General features: G+C 51.5%; 1 protein-coding gene across 1 annotated transcript in view; it reads right to left on the reverse strand.

Moving 5' to 3' along the window:
- Positions 1 to 12,470, reverse strand: part of LOC138429745 (uncharacterized) — a 170,747-nt gene that overhangs the window by 56,063 nt on the left and 102,214 nt on the right. The window contains exons 39-43 of the mRNA XM_069571470.1: positions 7,700 to 8,008; positions 6,592 to 6,821; positions 6,377 to 6,514; positions 2,589 to 2,945; positions 1,109 to 1,465 (exon numbers count right to left, since the gene is read on the reverse strand). Coding sequence (XP_069427571.1) covers positions 1,109 to 1,465; positions 2,589 to 2,945; positions 6,377 to 6,514; positions 6,592 to 6,821; positions 7,700 to 8,008 — 1,391 coding nt within the window. The remainder of the gene's footprint in view (positions 1 to 1,108; positions 1,466 to 2,588; positions 2,946 to 6,376; positions 6,515 to 6,591; positions 6,822 to 7,699; positions 8,009 to 12,470) is intronic.

Here is a 12,470-nt window from a genome sequence, read left to right on the forward strand (position 1 = left end):
CAGCTTCAACCACAACACACAACAGTTGTCCATCAGAGAACACTCAGTATACAGTCTCATGCTGAGTGCTTCATCAAGATGTTCTCTTTTCACCCTATTCCAACAACTCTGAGATTAATAGTTACTAGTCCCCATTTTACAGATGGGAACACTGAGGCTCAAAGGCAAAATCATTGCCCAGAATCACATAGCTAATAAGTAGAGAAGCTAAGGTTTGAACCTGATCTGTCTTCAGTCTGTGAAGGGTTAGGGTTAGGATTAGGGTCACTAACCACATGGGGCTGGTTCCATCTAAATTAAAATGAAGTTCAAGTAAGAATTCAGTTTCTCTGTAGCATGAGTAAAATCATCTTAAGCCCTCAGTAGCTCCCTGTCTCTAGTGGCTACTGTCCTGGATAGTAAAGAACATTTCCATCATCATAGAAAGTCCTAGTGGGTGGGCCTGCTTCACCCCATGATGCTCTGCTCTCTTGTGGACCAATCCTGTGTTGACCTGATTAACACTGACAGAACATCTGCCCGCGCCCAGCCCTACACTCAGGGATGCTGAGTGGACCAGACCCTGTCCCTGTGCCCAGGAAGCTCCATCAGGAGACACAGGGCAGGGGCCTGTGCCACTCAGACGAGGGCACCAGCCCTGTCTGCTGACCTAGACTCCAGCTTCCCCCTTTCCTGAGTCACAGGGTCCCCTTCCCCCAAACATCACAGGACAATGCTCAGACTATCTCTTGGCTCAGATAAAACCCAGCCTGTGGTTTTTAACAGATTATGAAACCAAGATGCAACTGTTTCCAACTGTCATGAGAACAGTTCCTCTCATTCCCTTCCTGCTCTTAAAATTTTACTAAAAAGACAGACTGTCATAAATTCTGAGCCTGTGGTCCTTAAGTTCCATGGCACTGTGTGCCTCTAATCTCACCCAGCCTCGATCTCCTCATCTGCCAAATGGGAACACGGGATGAGAGATAAGAGGGGTCAAGTGTCCAGCAGGGCTTTGGAGAAATAGTAGCTGGTCTTGGGAAGTCCCTGGAGAGGGTGTCAGCCAGGCTCAGGCCTTACACTGACGGGAAGCTCCTCTCCAAGGCCCTTGCTGGCCCACTATACACACCTCCAGCAGCGGGCAACCTGGCTCGGTGGCCAGTATCCATGTGCTCTGGTTCTCCGTGTGCTGCCCCAGGGCACCCTGCAGCCGGCACGGCCCCATCTGGAGGGACAGGGAGCTGTGGGGGGCAGGGCCAGGCTGGACGGTCAGGCTGATGGCACTCTGGGGTGGCAGGCCCAGTCGGCCCAGGAGGGGCAGGGAGTGGGTCAGGTGCCCCAGAACCAAGGTGTGGGGCCCGCAGGTATGGGCCAACTGCAGGCGGGCATCTCCACGGTCACTATGGAAGTCCGTGGTCAGGTCGAACTCGCAGGGGCCCCAGCTTAGGCTGCCCTCAGAGCGCAGGGCCCGCGGGATTCCTGTCGCCTGGAATATGGAGAAAGTGGTTGGATTTCAGGTGAGTGCCAGAGGCCAGGTGGCGCCAGTGGTAAAGAACCCGCCTGCCAATGCAGGAGACATAGAGGTGTGGGTTCGATCCCTAGGTCAGGAAGACACCCTGGAGGAGGGCATGGAAACCCACCGCAGTATCCTTGCCTGGAGAACCCCATGGACAGAGGAGCCTCGTGGGCTACTGCCCATGGGGTCGCAAAGAGTCGGACACGACTGAAGTGACTCAGCACACACACACACCAGAAGTCAAGGGGAGGGAGCTGGAGACGCGTCTGGGTGGGAAGAGGGCAGCAGTGGCCCCACGGCCTAAACTTTATCAGCACCTTCTTCTGCAAGGTGAGCGATACCAAGAGCACCCCATTGAGAGATTTGGTTTCAAATTCCTGTTCTACCACTAACTCAGTCTCTCCAAACCCACGGACTCAGTTTACCCATCTCTAAAATGGGAGTTGATCATAAGTTGCTGGGAGATGGAAATAAGTTAATCCTTGTGAATCCAGAGCCAGGCATCCAGAAAGCACTGGCTACTGAAATGAGACCACGAACATCAATGTTCACTTGCTGGAGGGCGAGACCTTAAGCAACTTGCTCCACCAGGGCCTAAGACAACCCAACATGGGGGCACAAACCCAAGATGGGAATGAAAAGGTCCCCCCAGCTCTCTGGGCCCCAGTGTATCATGGGGGACAAGGGGGTACAAGCAGCCCTTTCCCCCAGGCGGTGAGGATTCAAGGGGCCTCAGAAAGTACTCAGCATTCATGTTATTACTCTGTACTAGTCTCATTTCTTACTCCTGGATCCTTGACCCCAGGGATGCAGGAAGTGAGACATAAGAACAGAATCAACTTGAACCACGGAAAAGATGTGAACCAGTGTCTCAGGAGGGCCCTTTGCAAAAGAGGAGAAAAATTGAATTCTGGTCCTGTTTTTGGCTCAAAGCTTTACAGTCAATGAGTCCCCCAGTTTAAGTGACAACAGCAAAAGAAAAAAATAGCCCAAAGTTTCTCATGCTGAGTGCAGAGCTGGGCATACAGTAGGCGGTTAATAATTTATAAAGGGAGGTGGGAACCCACAAGGACATGTGGGGCAGGGGGCTTACCTCCAGCAGAGGGCAGTGATTCACCAGGGCCAGGGTCCAGTTGTGTGTGACGCTGGCCTCTGATCTGAAGTCCCCACGGGCGGTCAGGGTGCACAGGCCCAGGGCCACCTCCAGCTGGGCCCGAGGGGGTTCATCTTCCCACATGGACACTTGGATGTGGTTGTTGGGGGGAACTCCCAGTGCCTGAAGTGGAGGCCACGCGTGCTGGAGGCCAGTGTCCAGGTGAGCATGGTGGCCGCAGGCTGAGTGGATGTGGGCTCGGGCGAAGGTGTCCCCAGATGATACCTGAGCCACCAGGCTGGCCCCAAAGGTGTGCACCAGGAAGGAGCCATTCAGCATCAGCACAGCTGGATTCTGCTGCCAAGAAAGGCCAGGTGAGGGGGTCCCTACAGAATCCCATGAAGTGTGTCCACTATCCATTTGTCCACAGGTAGTCAAGAAAGCCCTCATCTTTCAGAGGCATCCACCACCTTTCTTCTCTTTGAAGAGCTGAAAACAGCCTCCCAGGGGGGTCAAGAAATCTAACCATTGAGAGCAATTTGGGGCTCCTCATGCCCTCCTCACCTGGGGCTTCCCTGCTGGCTCAGATAGTAAAGAATCTGCTTGCAAGGCAGGAGGCCTGGGTTCGATCCCTGGCTTAGGAAGATCTCCTGGAAAAGGGCATGGCAACCCACTCCAGTATTCTTGCCTGCAGAATCCCATGGACAGAGGAGACTGGCAGGCTGCAGTCTACGGAGTCTCAAAGAGTCCGACACGACTGAGAGACCAACAGGAATAAAAAATGCCCCCTCCCCGAGGTCTCCATTTTCTCCTCTCTTTTCCACAATAGAGCGCAGGCCTCTCAACCTCTCTGGTCTGGACATGTCCCTCTTAATGCCCCAAATGGAAGTCACGTGTGCCTCTAAGTGGTATAGTCTCAGGACCTGGGGTTCTAGGGGGAGTCTGCACCCCCAGGACAGAACCGGGAGCTGCCCTCAGCCCCTTCCTGTCACCCAGCACTCATCTGTCTGCCTGGGGTGGGGACAGCGCTGCTGGTGATGGGGTGAACGCATGCATCAGCTCCACCGCAGCCAAATGGAGACCACAAGAGGAGCCACGAAGCTCGGGGTGGCCTCCCATGGGGCCCAGGGCATGCTTCTCCTGCTTGGATGTCTCTGGCCTGCTCCAGGACTGCGGAATGCTCCCTTTCTAGCCCTTTCCTGGAATTCCAGGCCATGACTCTCAGAGGGAAGTTCCATCCATTCACAGCTCCTGTCCTAACCCTCCTGTGCAGTGAGTCCTTGCAGCAATCACCCTGCCCTCCTGCCACCAGCTCTGAATCTTTCTCACATGTGTAGCTATTCATTTCACATGCCCCCTAGTCTTAAGTTTCCTCTAGGGGGAGGCAGCCCATCTGCCCCTTAAGACCCCTTCAATCCTGATCCTCAATTCCCTAGATTAACCCTCCTGCAATCTAGGGCACTGTGCAACCCTAGGAAGGTGACTTCACCTTCCTAAGCCTCAGTTTCCACATCTGTAAAAAGAGATTATGATTCCCTGGTAGCTGAAACCAGGGCAAAAGAGAGGGTACCCAACTGAGATGGCACTTAATGGGCACTGGTCCACTTCCTGCTCGACAGCGTAAGGTAGGGATGTACTGCATACTGCCACCTGAAGTATACAGATGACAATGGTTAAGGCTCAGAGAGGTTAAGGCCTGGCTAAAAGTCACACAGCAGGTGAGTGGCAGGTCTGGGCAGGAAGCTGCGGTAGTTTGATTTTTCTGGTCCTGTGTTGGGTGAAGTCAGTACCACTACCCAAGCTGGAGGCATGAAAGCATCGCCCGCTTTGTGCTCACAGAGGGGACACTGGCAGAAATCGTCCTCCCCAAGGAGGTTCCCTCTACCTGGACAGCCAGGTGGCAAGCCCACAGCACTGGCTCCCAGGGCCCTCAGGCAGTGCCCCAGGTGGGACACCCAGCAGCACCCATTCAGCACCTCCAGATTCATGTCTCCCTGATCCCCGAGCAGGCCGGTTCCTTGGGCCGGCTCCTCCAGGGGAACCAGCAGGCAGCCAGGCCAGGGGAGTGTGAGCCTCCCCAGGGGCCATTCCCAGGGCGATGCTCACTGGCTGGTGCCCCCACAGCCAGCTGGGCTGAAAGCTCTGCTGAGCCAGGCCTAAACCAGCTGTCCGCTCAGCTGCCTACAGGGCAGCCCCGACCGGGTCCACTTCACCCACAGCTCTTGGTCCAGGAGACACCAGGTGCCACTGGAGATGAGGGAGTCCAAGCCCTGCAGGTGGGCCTCCCCACCAGGCTCTGCCTTTGAAGGAGATAACCTACTGTTCACCTGGGCCCTGGCGCGGGAGAGCTCAGAGCTTCCTGGGCCGGGCTGAGGCCCAGCCTGGGCAGCACGTGTGCCTGTAAGGCCCATGCTCCGTCTCCCCCGAAAGGCCCAGATGTGCCTGTCACCAGACCAGACAACACCCCCCTCCATTTCTGCCCCCAGGGCAAAGCCAGGCTTGAGACACTTGGATCCTGGGTCCTTGTCACTGTGTTTACAGAAGGAACCACCTATCCACTGTCAGGCTGGGCTGGGCGCCCAGATGCATGTCCCTGGGGATGCAAAGGGCTTGCAGGAGGGGACTGTGCAGGTTAGCCTGGCAGTGGCCACTAGCCTTCCCTAAGCCATCCAGCAGGAAGGCCTTGGTGCTCAGACTGTGCCTGCCCCTCCCCAGCCTTCCCTGGAGGCAGACTACCATCTATCACTCCTGCCCTGATGATGACAGAGACCCTGGCACCTCAAGAAGCCACCTGGTGAAGTACCCCCCAGCAAAGCCTGACAGCTGGGCAGGCACGATGTCTCCTCTGCAGTTGACCTAGGATGGCCAGCAGGGTGGGCCGGGGGCATGTGTAGGCATGAGGTGTTTTCCCCAACCTTGACCCTGGACAGAGTGTTAAGATCCAATTGACCCCATCTCTCCTAGTGAAGGCCTCCCTGGGAAGATAAACCTCAAAGAGAGGTTTGTGCAAACTGAAGTGCTAACCCACAGCATCGTCACAATCGGAAGTAACCAGAGCTCACGTCCTCACAAGGCCTGTGTGCCAGGCTCTCACTGGTTCCTCATCGGATCCTCGAGGTAACTGTGGGAGGCAGGCATTATTAACAGTCCCATTTTGCAGATGAGAACACTGAGGCACAGAGAGAGTAAGCAACTGGCCTGAAGTCACGCAATCGGTAAGCGATGAAGCAGCTTGGCTTCAGGTCGCACACCTGGCTCACTCACCCTGCCTCCCTCACACTCTGGATGGTTTAGCCACACCCGTGAAGGGCACAGAGGTGGTTTCCTGTTTTTCGTTCTTGAGACCAATGTAAAAGACAGCTGGCCAGTGTTCCAGGTTTCCCCAGGGAAGGTACTCAGAACATGAACTGATGGGTGTGAGTCTCAGCAGACCAGATAAACCCAGAGTGTCTCCTCCACTGCCACTTACAGGAGCAGGGGTGGGAGCATTAACAGGACGAGAAGATAAGTGGGCAGAAGAAGAGAAGACAGGGTGGGGGGGAAGAAAGGACGGGAATGTGGATGAATGGGAGGGGAGGGCGGGAGGAAAAGAGAAAGGATGGATGAGAAGAAGGGAGGATGGGAAATTTGGTGAGAGCCTGGGAGCGAAGGTGGGGCGGGGCGGGGTGGGGCGGGGCGGGGCGGTGGGCGGGGCAAGCTGGTGGAAACTGGGTAGGTTACTAGAGACCTTGCAGAGGCAGTGAGCCTGGCTTGGGCCCGACCCACATGAGAACCTAAGGGTCACTTACCTGGAGCCTCATGTGGCTGGGGTACAGCCCCAGGGTCAGCTCCCGGCGGTCACCTGCTCCCCTCCTCTCCAGGCCTCCACCAAGTTCCTCGCCATCCACGCTCACCACCAGCTCCGCCTCCAGACTGGGTCCCGAGCTCTGGGCAGAAGCACAGCTGTGGGTGTCCCTTGGACCCACTGCCCCCACGAGGCCCCGGGCCCAGCCCTCTCACCCACCTGCAAGTGTCCACGGCCATCCAAGGAGAAGGGGAGGCCCCAGCGCCTGAGGCCGGGCACCGTGTGGCTGAGGCTGCTGCGGAGCTGGCTGCCTGGTGCGCTGGTGGCCACGCCCTCCAGGCCAAGGGCCGCATCCAGCTGACCCCCGGAACTTCGCAGCATCATGCTCACTGAGAAGTTGGAAGCCACGTGGGTGTGTGACAGGAGTATCCCTGCCTCGGAGGAGAGCCCTGGGGGCGAGAGGAACCACAGGGATGGCATGCCCCACGGGAGCCAGAATGGGGTCCCTGGCAGCCCGCCTTCTCTCTTGAGGGTCCCCTGAGCCCTGAGGCGAGCTCGCCTCCCAGCTCCTTCCTAAGGCCACACTGGCCACACCTGGCAAGTAATAGGCCCCATGTCCCCTTTGGATTCCTCGCTCCCTGACGGTAGGGATGGGCTCTTAGGAAGCAAGGGTCTGATCCTGTGCTCTCACCTTGCTGTACCTTCAGGCACCCCCAGGCCCATGGAATTGTCCCCAAGAAGCTAGAGCTGGGGGTGTCTGAACTGTTTCCTAACTGTGGTGCCAAGAACATTCTGGAAGTCCTGCTAAACCAGGTTTCCAAGCCCAGAAGCTGGACTCGGGGTGGGGAGTCCTGGGAGGAGGGGCGGGTGGCAGGGGCTATCTGCCCTCCAGTTTGGAGGTGTGTCTGTGGTGGTGGTGGTGGTAGCTTAGTTGCTAAGTCGTGTCCAACTCTTTGAGACCCCATGGTCTGTAGCCCGCCAGGCTCCTCTGTCCATGGGATTTCCCAGGCAAAAATACTGGAGTGGGTTGCCATTTCCTTCTCCAGGGGATCTTCCTGACCCAGGGATCGAACTTATGTCTCCTGCTTGGCAGACAGATTCGTTACCACTAAGCCACCTGGGGAGCCTGGGTGTATCTCTACTGGGTTGCAACTGGTGTTCTGGCTGAATAAGAGTCCAGGGAAGATGGAGGCACTGGGAGAAGGTGGTGGGGGAAGGAAATAGAGCTGGGAGGTGGATTTAGGGACTAGGGGCTCTAACTCCCTTGGTTGCAGGCCTTGGGAGTCTTCAGGGAAGGAAGCCACTGGGCTCTCTTAGCCTCTCCTACCTGCCTCACTCAAAGCGCTGATGTTGTGACTCAGGCTACCAGAGAGCTGGCCGTGCCCAGGGCCCCAGGTGCAGGCCCCACCCAGGGCCAGGCTGGCCGTGTCAGCACGGAGACTGGCCTGGCCCCCGAGGCTCCCTGTCTGGGCCTGCAACCGCCCGCTTAGCCGGAGCTCTCCTGGCAAGGCCTGGCTGCTGTTCTGGGCAAGGATGCAGGTCACACTGTGCATGCTGGTGCTGTTCCCTGCCCTCTCATGCTTGTCCCGCAAGAGGAATCCCAGCACGGCTGAGTCGGCAGTGACCTTGACAGTACCTGCAAAGGATGGGAAATAGTCTGAAAAAAGAAGGGGGTCAGCCCAGGGCACTGGGCTGCTTTGGGAAGGAAGGAATAGAACCCAGGGGCAGGAAGTTCCTAGATCCAAGATGTAACGTTAACTCATGTCAGAGAGAGCATATCTGAGGACAAGACCAAATGAAATCAGCTTCCCCTGCCCCCAGGATGCTCTGAGGACCAAACAACCTAATTCACAAATAAAACAGTTTTGGCAAAAAAGCAGTAAGCCTGATAAGGCATGTCTGTTAACACCAGCGCTGCTGAATCCTGCTCAAGAGAATCACATATCACCATGATGGAATGACCCCATTTTACATGCAACAAAACTGAGACCTGGAAATTTTGGAATTTTAGGGAGGAAAAGATTGCTCAGAGGTCTCTTCCACCCACCAAGAGAAAGAGATTTCATGCCCTTGACCCAGGCCATATATAAGTCATGCATTAGGGATATTCTTGCTCTCATCAAAACCATTTAGGTTTCCTGACCCTCACCAGTCTTCACTAGGGCCTTAATGTTGTCCAAGGGCCCAAGTTCCCTCCTGTCATTCAAGGTTTGACTCGGGGTCACTACCTCCAGGAAGCCTTCCTTGACCCTTCTGCAGCCATAGGCCTGGTTAAACACCCTCATTCTATGCTTCCAGACACCGAGCGCATGCTAAACTCTGTTACAGAGTACTTTCCATACAGACAGAACTTTCTCACAGAATCTTGCAATCATCTTTTTTACAGATTCTTTACATTGTAGGGCCCTGTGTCTCCATGTCCTCTAGGATGTTAACCTGTGTCCTTATCTGGAAAACATGGATAATCAAGAGTAAAACTTCAATTGATAACTGTGAAGAAAAATGAAATAATGTCAATGGAATAGTATAGAATTCAAGAATAAACTCACCACAAATGCTCAGTTGATTTTTGACAAAAGTGCAAAGTGGAAAAAGGACAGTCTTTTAAAAAAATGTGCTGAATTGATTGGAAGTCCACATGTAAAAAAGCTACCATGAACCTTACCCAAACCTATACACAAATTAATTAAAAACTGACCACAGAAGAAAAGGGAACCCTCCAACACTGTTAGTAAGAATGCAAACTGGTACAGTCACTAATAGAGAACAGTATGCAGGTCCTTAAAAAAAAAAAAGAACTACTATATGATCCAGCAATTCTACTCTTGAGCATATATCTGGAAAAGATGAAAACTCTAATTTAAAGAGATAAATGTACCCTAATGTTCATAGCAGCACTATTTATAATAGCCAAGACCTAAGGATCCATTAACAGATGAATGGATAAAGAAGACGTGATACACACACACACACATACACACACACAATAGAATATTATTCAGCCATAAAAATAAAATATTGTCATTTGCAGAAACATGGATGGACCTAGAGATTAATAATCTTCATTTAGTATGATTACTAAGGGAAATAAGTCAGACACAGGAAAAACCATAGCCTTGACTAGACGGACCTTAGTCGGCAAAGTAATGTCTCTGCTTTTGAATATACTGTCTAGGTTGGTCATAACTTTCTTCCAAGGAGTAAGTGTCTCTTAATTTCATGGCTGCAGTCACCATCTGCAGAGATTTTGGAGCCCCAAAAAATAAAGCCTGACACTGTTTCTACAGTTTCCCCATCTATTTCCCATGAAGTGATGGGACCAGATGCCATGATCTTCGTTTTCTGAATGTTGAGCTTTAACCCAACTTTTTCACTCTCCTCTTTCACTTTCATCAAGAGGCTTTTGAGTTCCTCTTCACTTTCTGCCATAAGGGTGGTGTCATCTGCATATCTGAGGTTATTGATATTTCTCCCGGCAATCTTTATTTCAGCTTGTATTTCTTCCAGTCCAGCGTTTCTCATGATGTACTCTGCATAGAAGTTAAATAAGCAGGGTGACAATATACAGCCTTGATGGACTCCTTTTCCTATTTGGAACCAGTCTGTTGTTCCATGTCCAGTTCTAACTGTTGCTTCCTGACCTGCATACAGATTTCTCAAGAGGCAGGTTAGGTGGTCTGGTATTCCCATCTCTTTCAGAATTTTCCACAGTGGATTGTGATCCACACAGTCAAAGGCTTTGGCATAGTCAATAAAGCAGAAATAGATGTTTTTCTGGAACTCTCTTGCTTTTTCCATGATCCAGCGGATGTTGGCAATTTGCTCTCTGGTTCCTCTGCCTTTTCTAAAACCAGCTTGAACATCAGGGAGTTCACGGTTCACGTATTGCTGAAGTCTGGCTTGGAGAATTTTGAGCATTACTTTACTAGCATGTGAGATGAGTGCAATTGTGTGGTAGTTTGAGCATTCTTTGCCATTGCCTTTCTTTGGGATTGGAATGAAAACTAACCTTTTCCAGTCCTGTGGCCACTGCTGAGTTTTCCAGATTTGCTGGCATATTGAGCAGCACTTTCACAGCATCATCTTTCAGGATTTGAAACAGCTCCACTGGAATTCCATCACCTCCACTAACTTTGTTCGTAGTGATGCTTTCTAAGGCCCACTTGACTTCACATTCCAAGATGTCTGGCTCTAGATTAGTGATCACATCATCATGATTATCTGGGTCGTGAAGATCTTTTTTGTACAGTTCTTCCATGTATTCTTGCCACCTCTTCTTAATATCTTCTGCTTCTGTTAGGTCCAGACCATTTCTGTCCTTTATCGAGCCCATCTTTGCATGAAATGTTCCCTTGGTATCTCTAATTTTCTTGAAGAGATCTCTAGTCTTTCCCATTCTGTTGTTTTCCTCTATTTCTTTGCATTGATCGCTGAAGAAGGCTTTTATCTCTTCTTGCTGTTCTTTGGAACTCTGCATTCAGATGCTTATATCTTTCCTTTTCTCCTTTGCTTTTTGCCTCTCTTCTTTTCACAGCTATTTGTAAGGCCTCCCCAGACAGCCATTTTGCTTTTTTGCATTTCTTTTCCATGGGGATGGTCTTGATCCCTGTCTCCTGTACAATGTCACGAACCTCATTCCATAGTTCATCAGGCACTCTATCTATCAGATCTAGACCCTTAAATCTATTACTTACTTCCACTGTATCATCATAAGGGATTTGATTTAGGTCATACCTGAATGGTCTAGCAGTTTTCCCTACTTTCTTCGATTTAAGTCTGAATTTGGCAATAAGGAGTTCATGATCTGAGACACAGTCAGCTCCCGGTCTTGTTTTTGCTGACTGTATAGAGCTTCTCCATCTTTGGTTGCAAAGAATATAATCAATCTAATTTCAGTGTTGACCATCTGGTGATGTCCATGTGCAGAGTCTTCTCTTGTGTTGTTGGAAGAGGGTGTTTGCTATGACTGGTGCATTTTCTTGGCAAAACTCTATTAGTGTTTGCCCTGCTTCATTCCACATTCCAAGGCCAAATTTGCCTGTTACTCCAGGTGTTTTTTGACTTCCTACTTTTGCATTCCAGTCCCCTATAATGAAAAGGACATCTTTTTTGGGTGTTAGTTCTAAAAGGTCTTGTAGGTCTTCATAAAACCGTTCAACTTCAATTTCTTCAGCATTACTGGTTGGAGCATAGACTTGGATTACCGTGATATTGAATGGTTTGCCTTGGAGACGAACAGAGATCATTCTGTCATTTTTTTCCTGTGGTCATGTATGGATGTGAGAGTTGGACTGTGAAGAAGGCTGAGTGCTGAAGAATTGATGCTTTTGAACTGTGGTGTTGGAGAAGATTCTTGAGGGTCCCTTGGACTGCAAGGAGATCCAACCAGTCCATTCTGAAGGAGATCAACCCTGGGATTTCTTTGGAAGGAATGATGCTAAAGCTGAAACTCCAGTACTTTGGACACCTCATGCGAGGAGTTGACTCATTGGAAAAGACTCTGATGCTGGGAGGGATTTGGGGCAGGAGGAGAAGGGGACGACCATGGATGAGATGGCTGGATGGCATCACTGACTCGATGGACGTGAGTCTGAGTAAACTCCGGGAGATGGTGATGGACAGGGAGCCCTGGGGTGCTGCGATTCATGGGGTCACAAAGAGTCGGACACAACTGAGCAACTGAACTGAACTGAACTGAAGTCAGACCCAGAAGACGCAATTAGAGAAAAGTCCAACAGCAACATAGACCCAGCACAGCCAATAAATAAATAAAATCACTTAAAAAATAAAAGACTAGCCATAGATATTTTCAAAATACATATCTGATAAAGGACTTGTATAAATGATTTCCACATTCAATAAGAACCCAAGCAACTCAATTTTTCAAATGAGCAACATGTGTGTTTGTTTTCTGGCCATGGCACCACAAGGCCTGGGGCTCTTAGCTCCCCAGCAGCGATTGGCCCTGCGCCCACTGCACTGGAAGCTCAGAGTCTTAGCCTCTGGACCACCGGGGATTCTCTAAAGTGGGCACAATGTCTGAACAGACACGTCACCAAAGAAGATTTACAAGTGACAGATAAGCCTATGAAAAGATG

This window comes from Ovis canadensis, chromosome 24, assembly GCF_042477335.2.
Source record: "Ovis canadensis isolate MfBH-ARS-UI-01 breed Bighorn chromosome 24, ARS-UI_OviCan_v2, whole genome shotgun sequence".
NCBI lineage: Eukaryota > Metazoa > Chordata > Mammalia > Artiodactyla > Bovidae > Ovis > Ovis canadensis.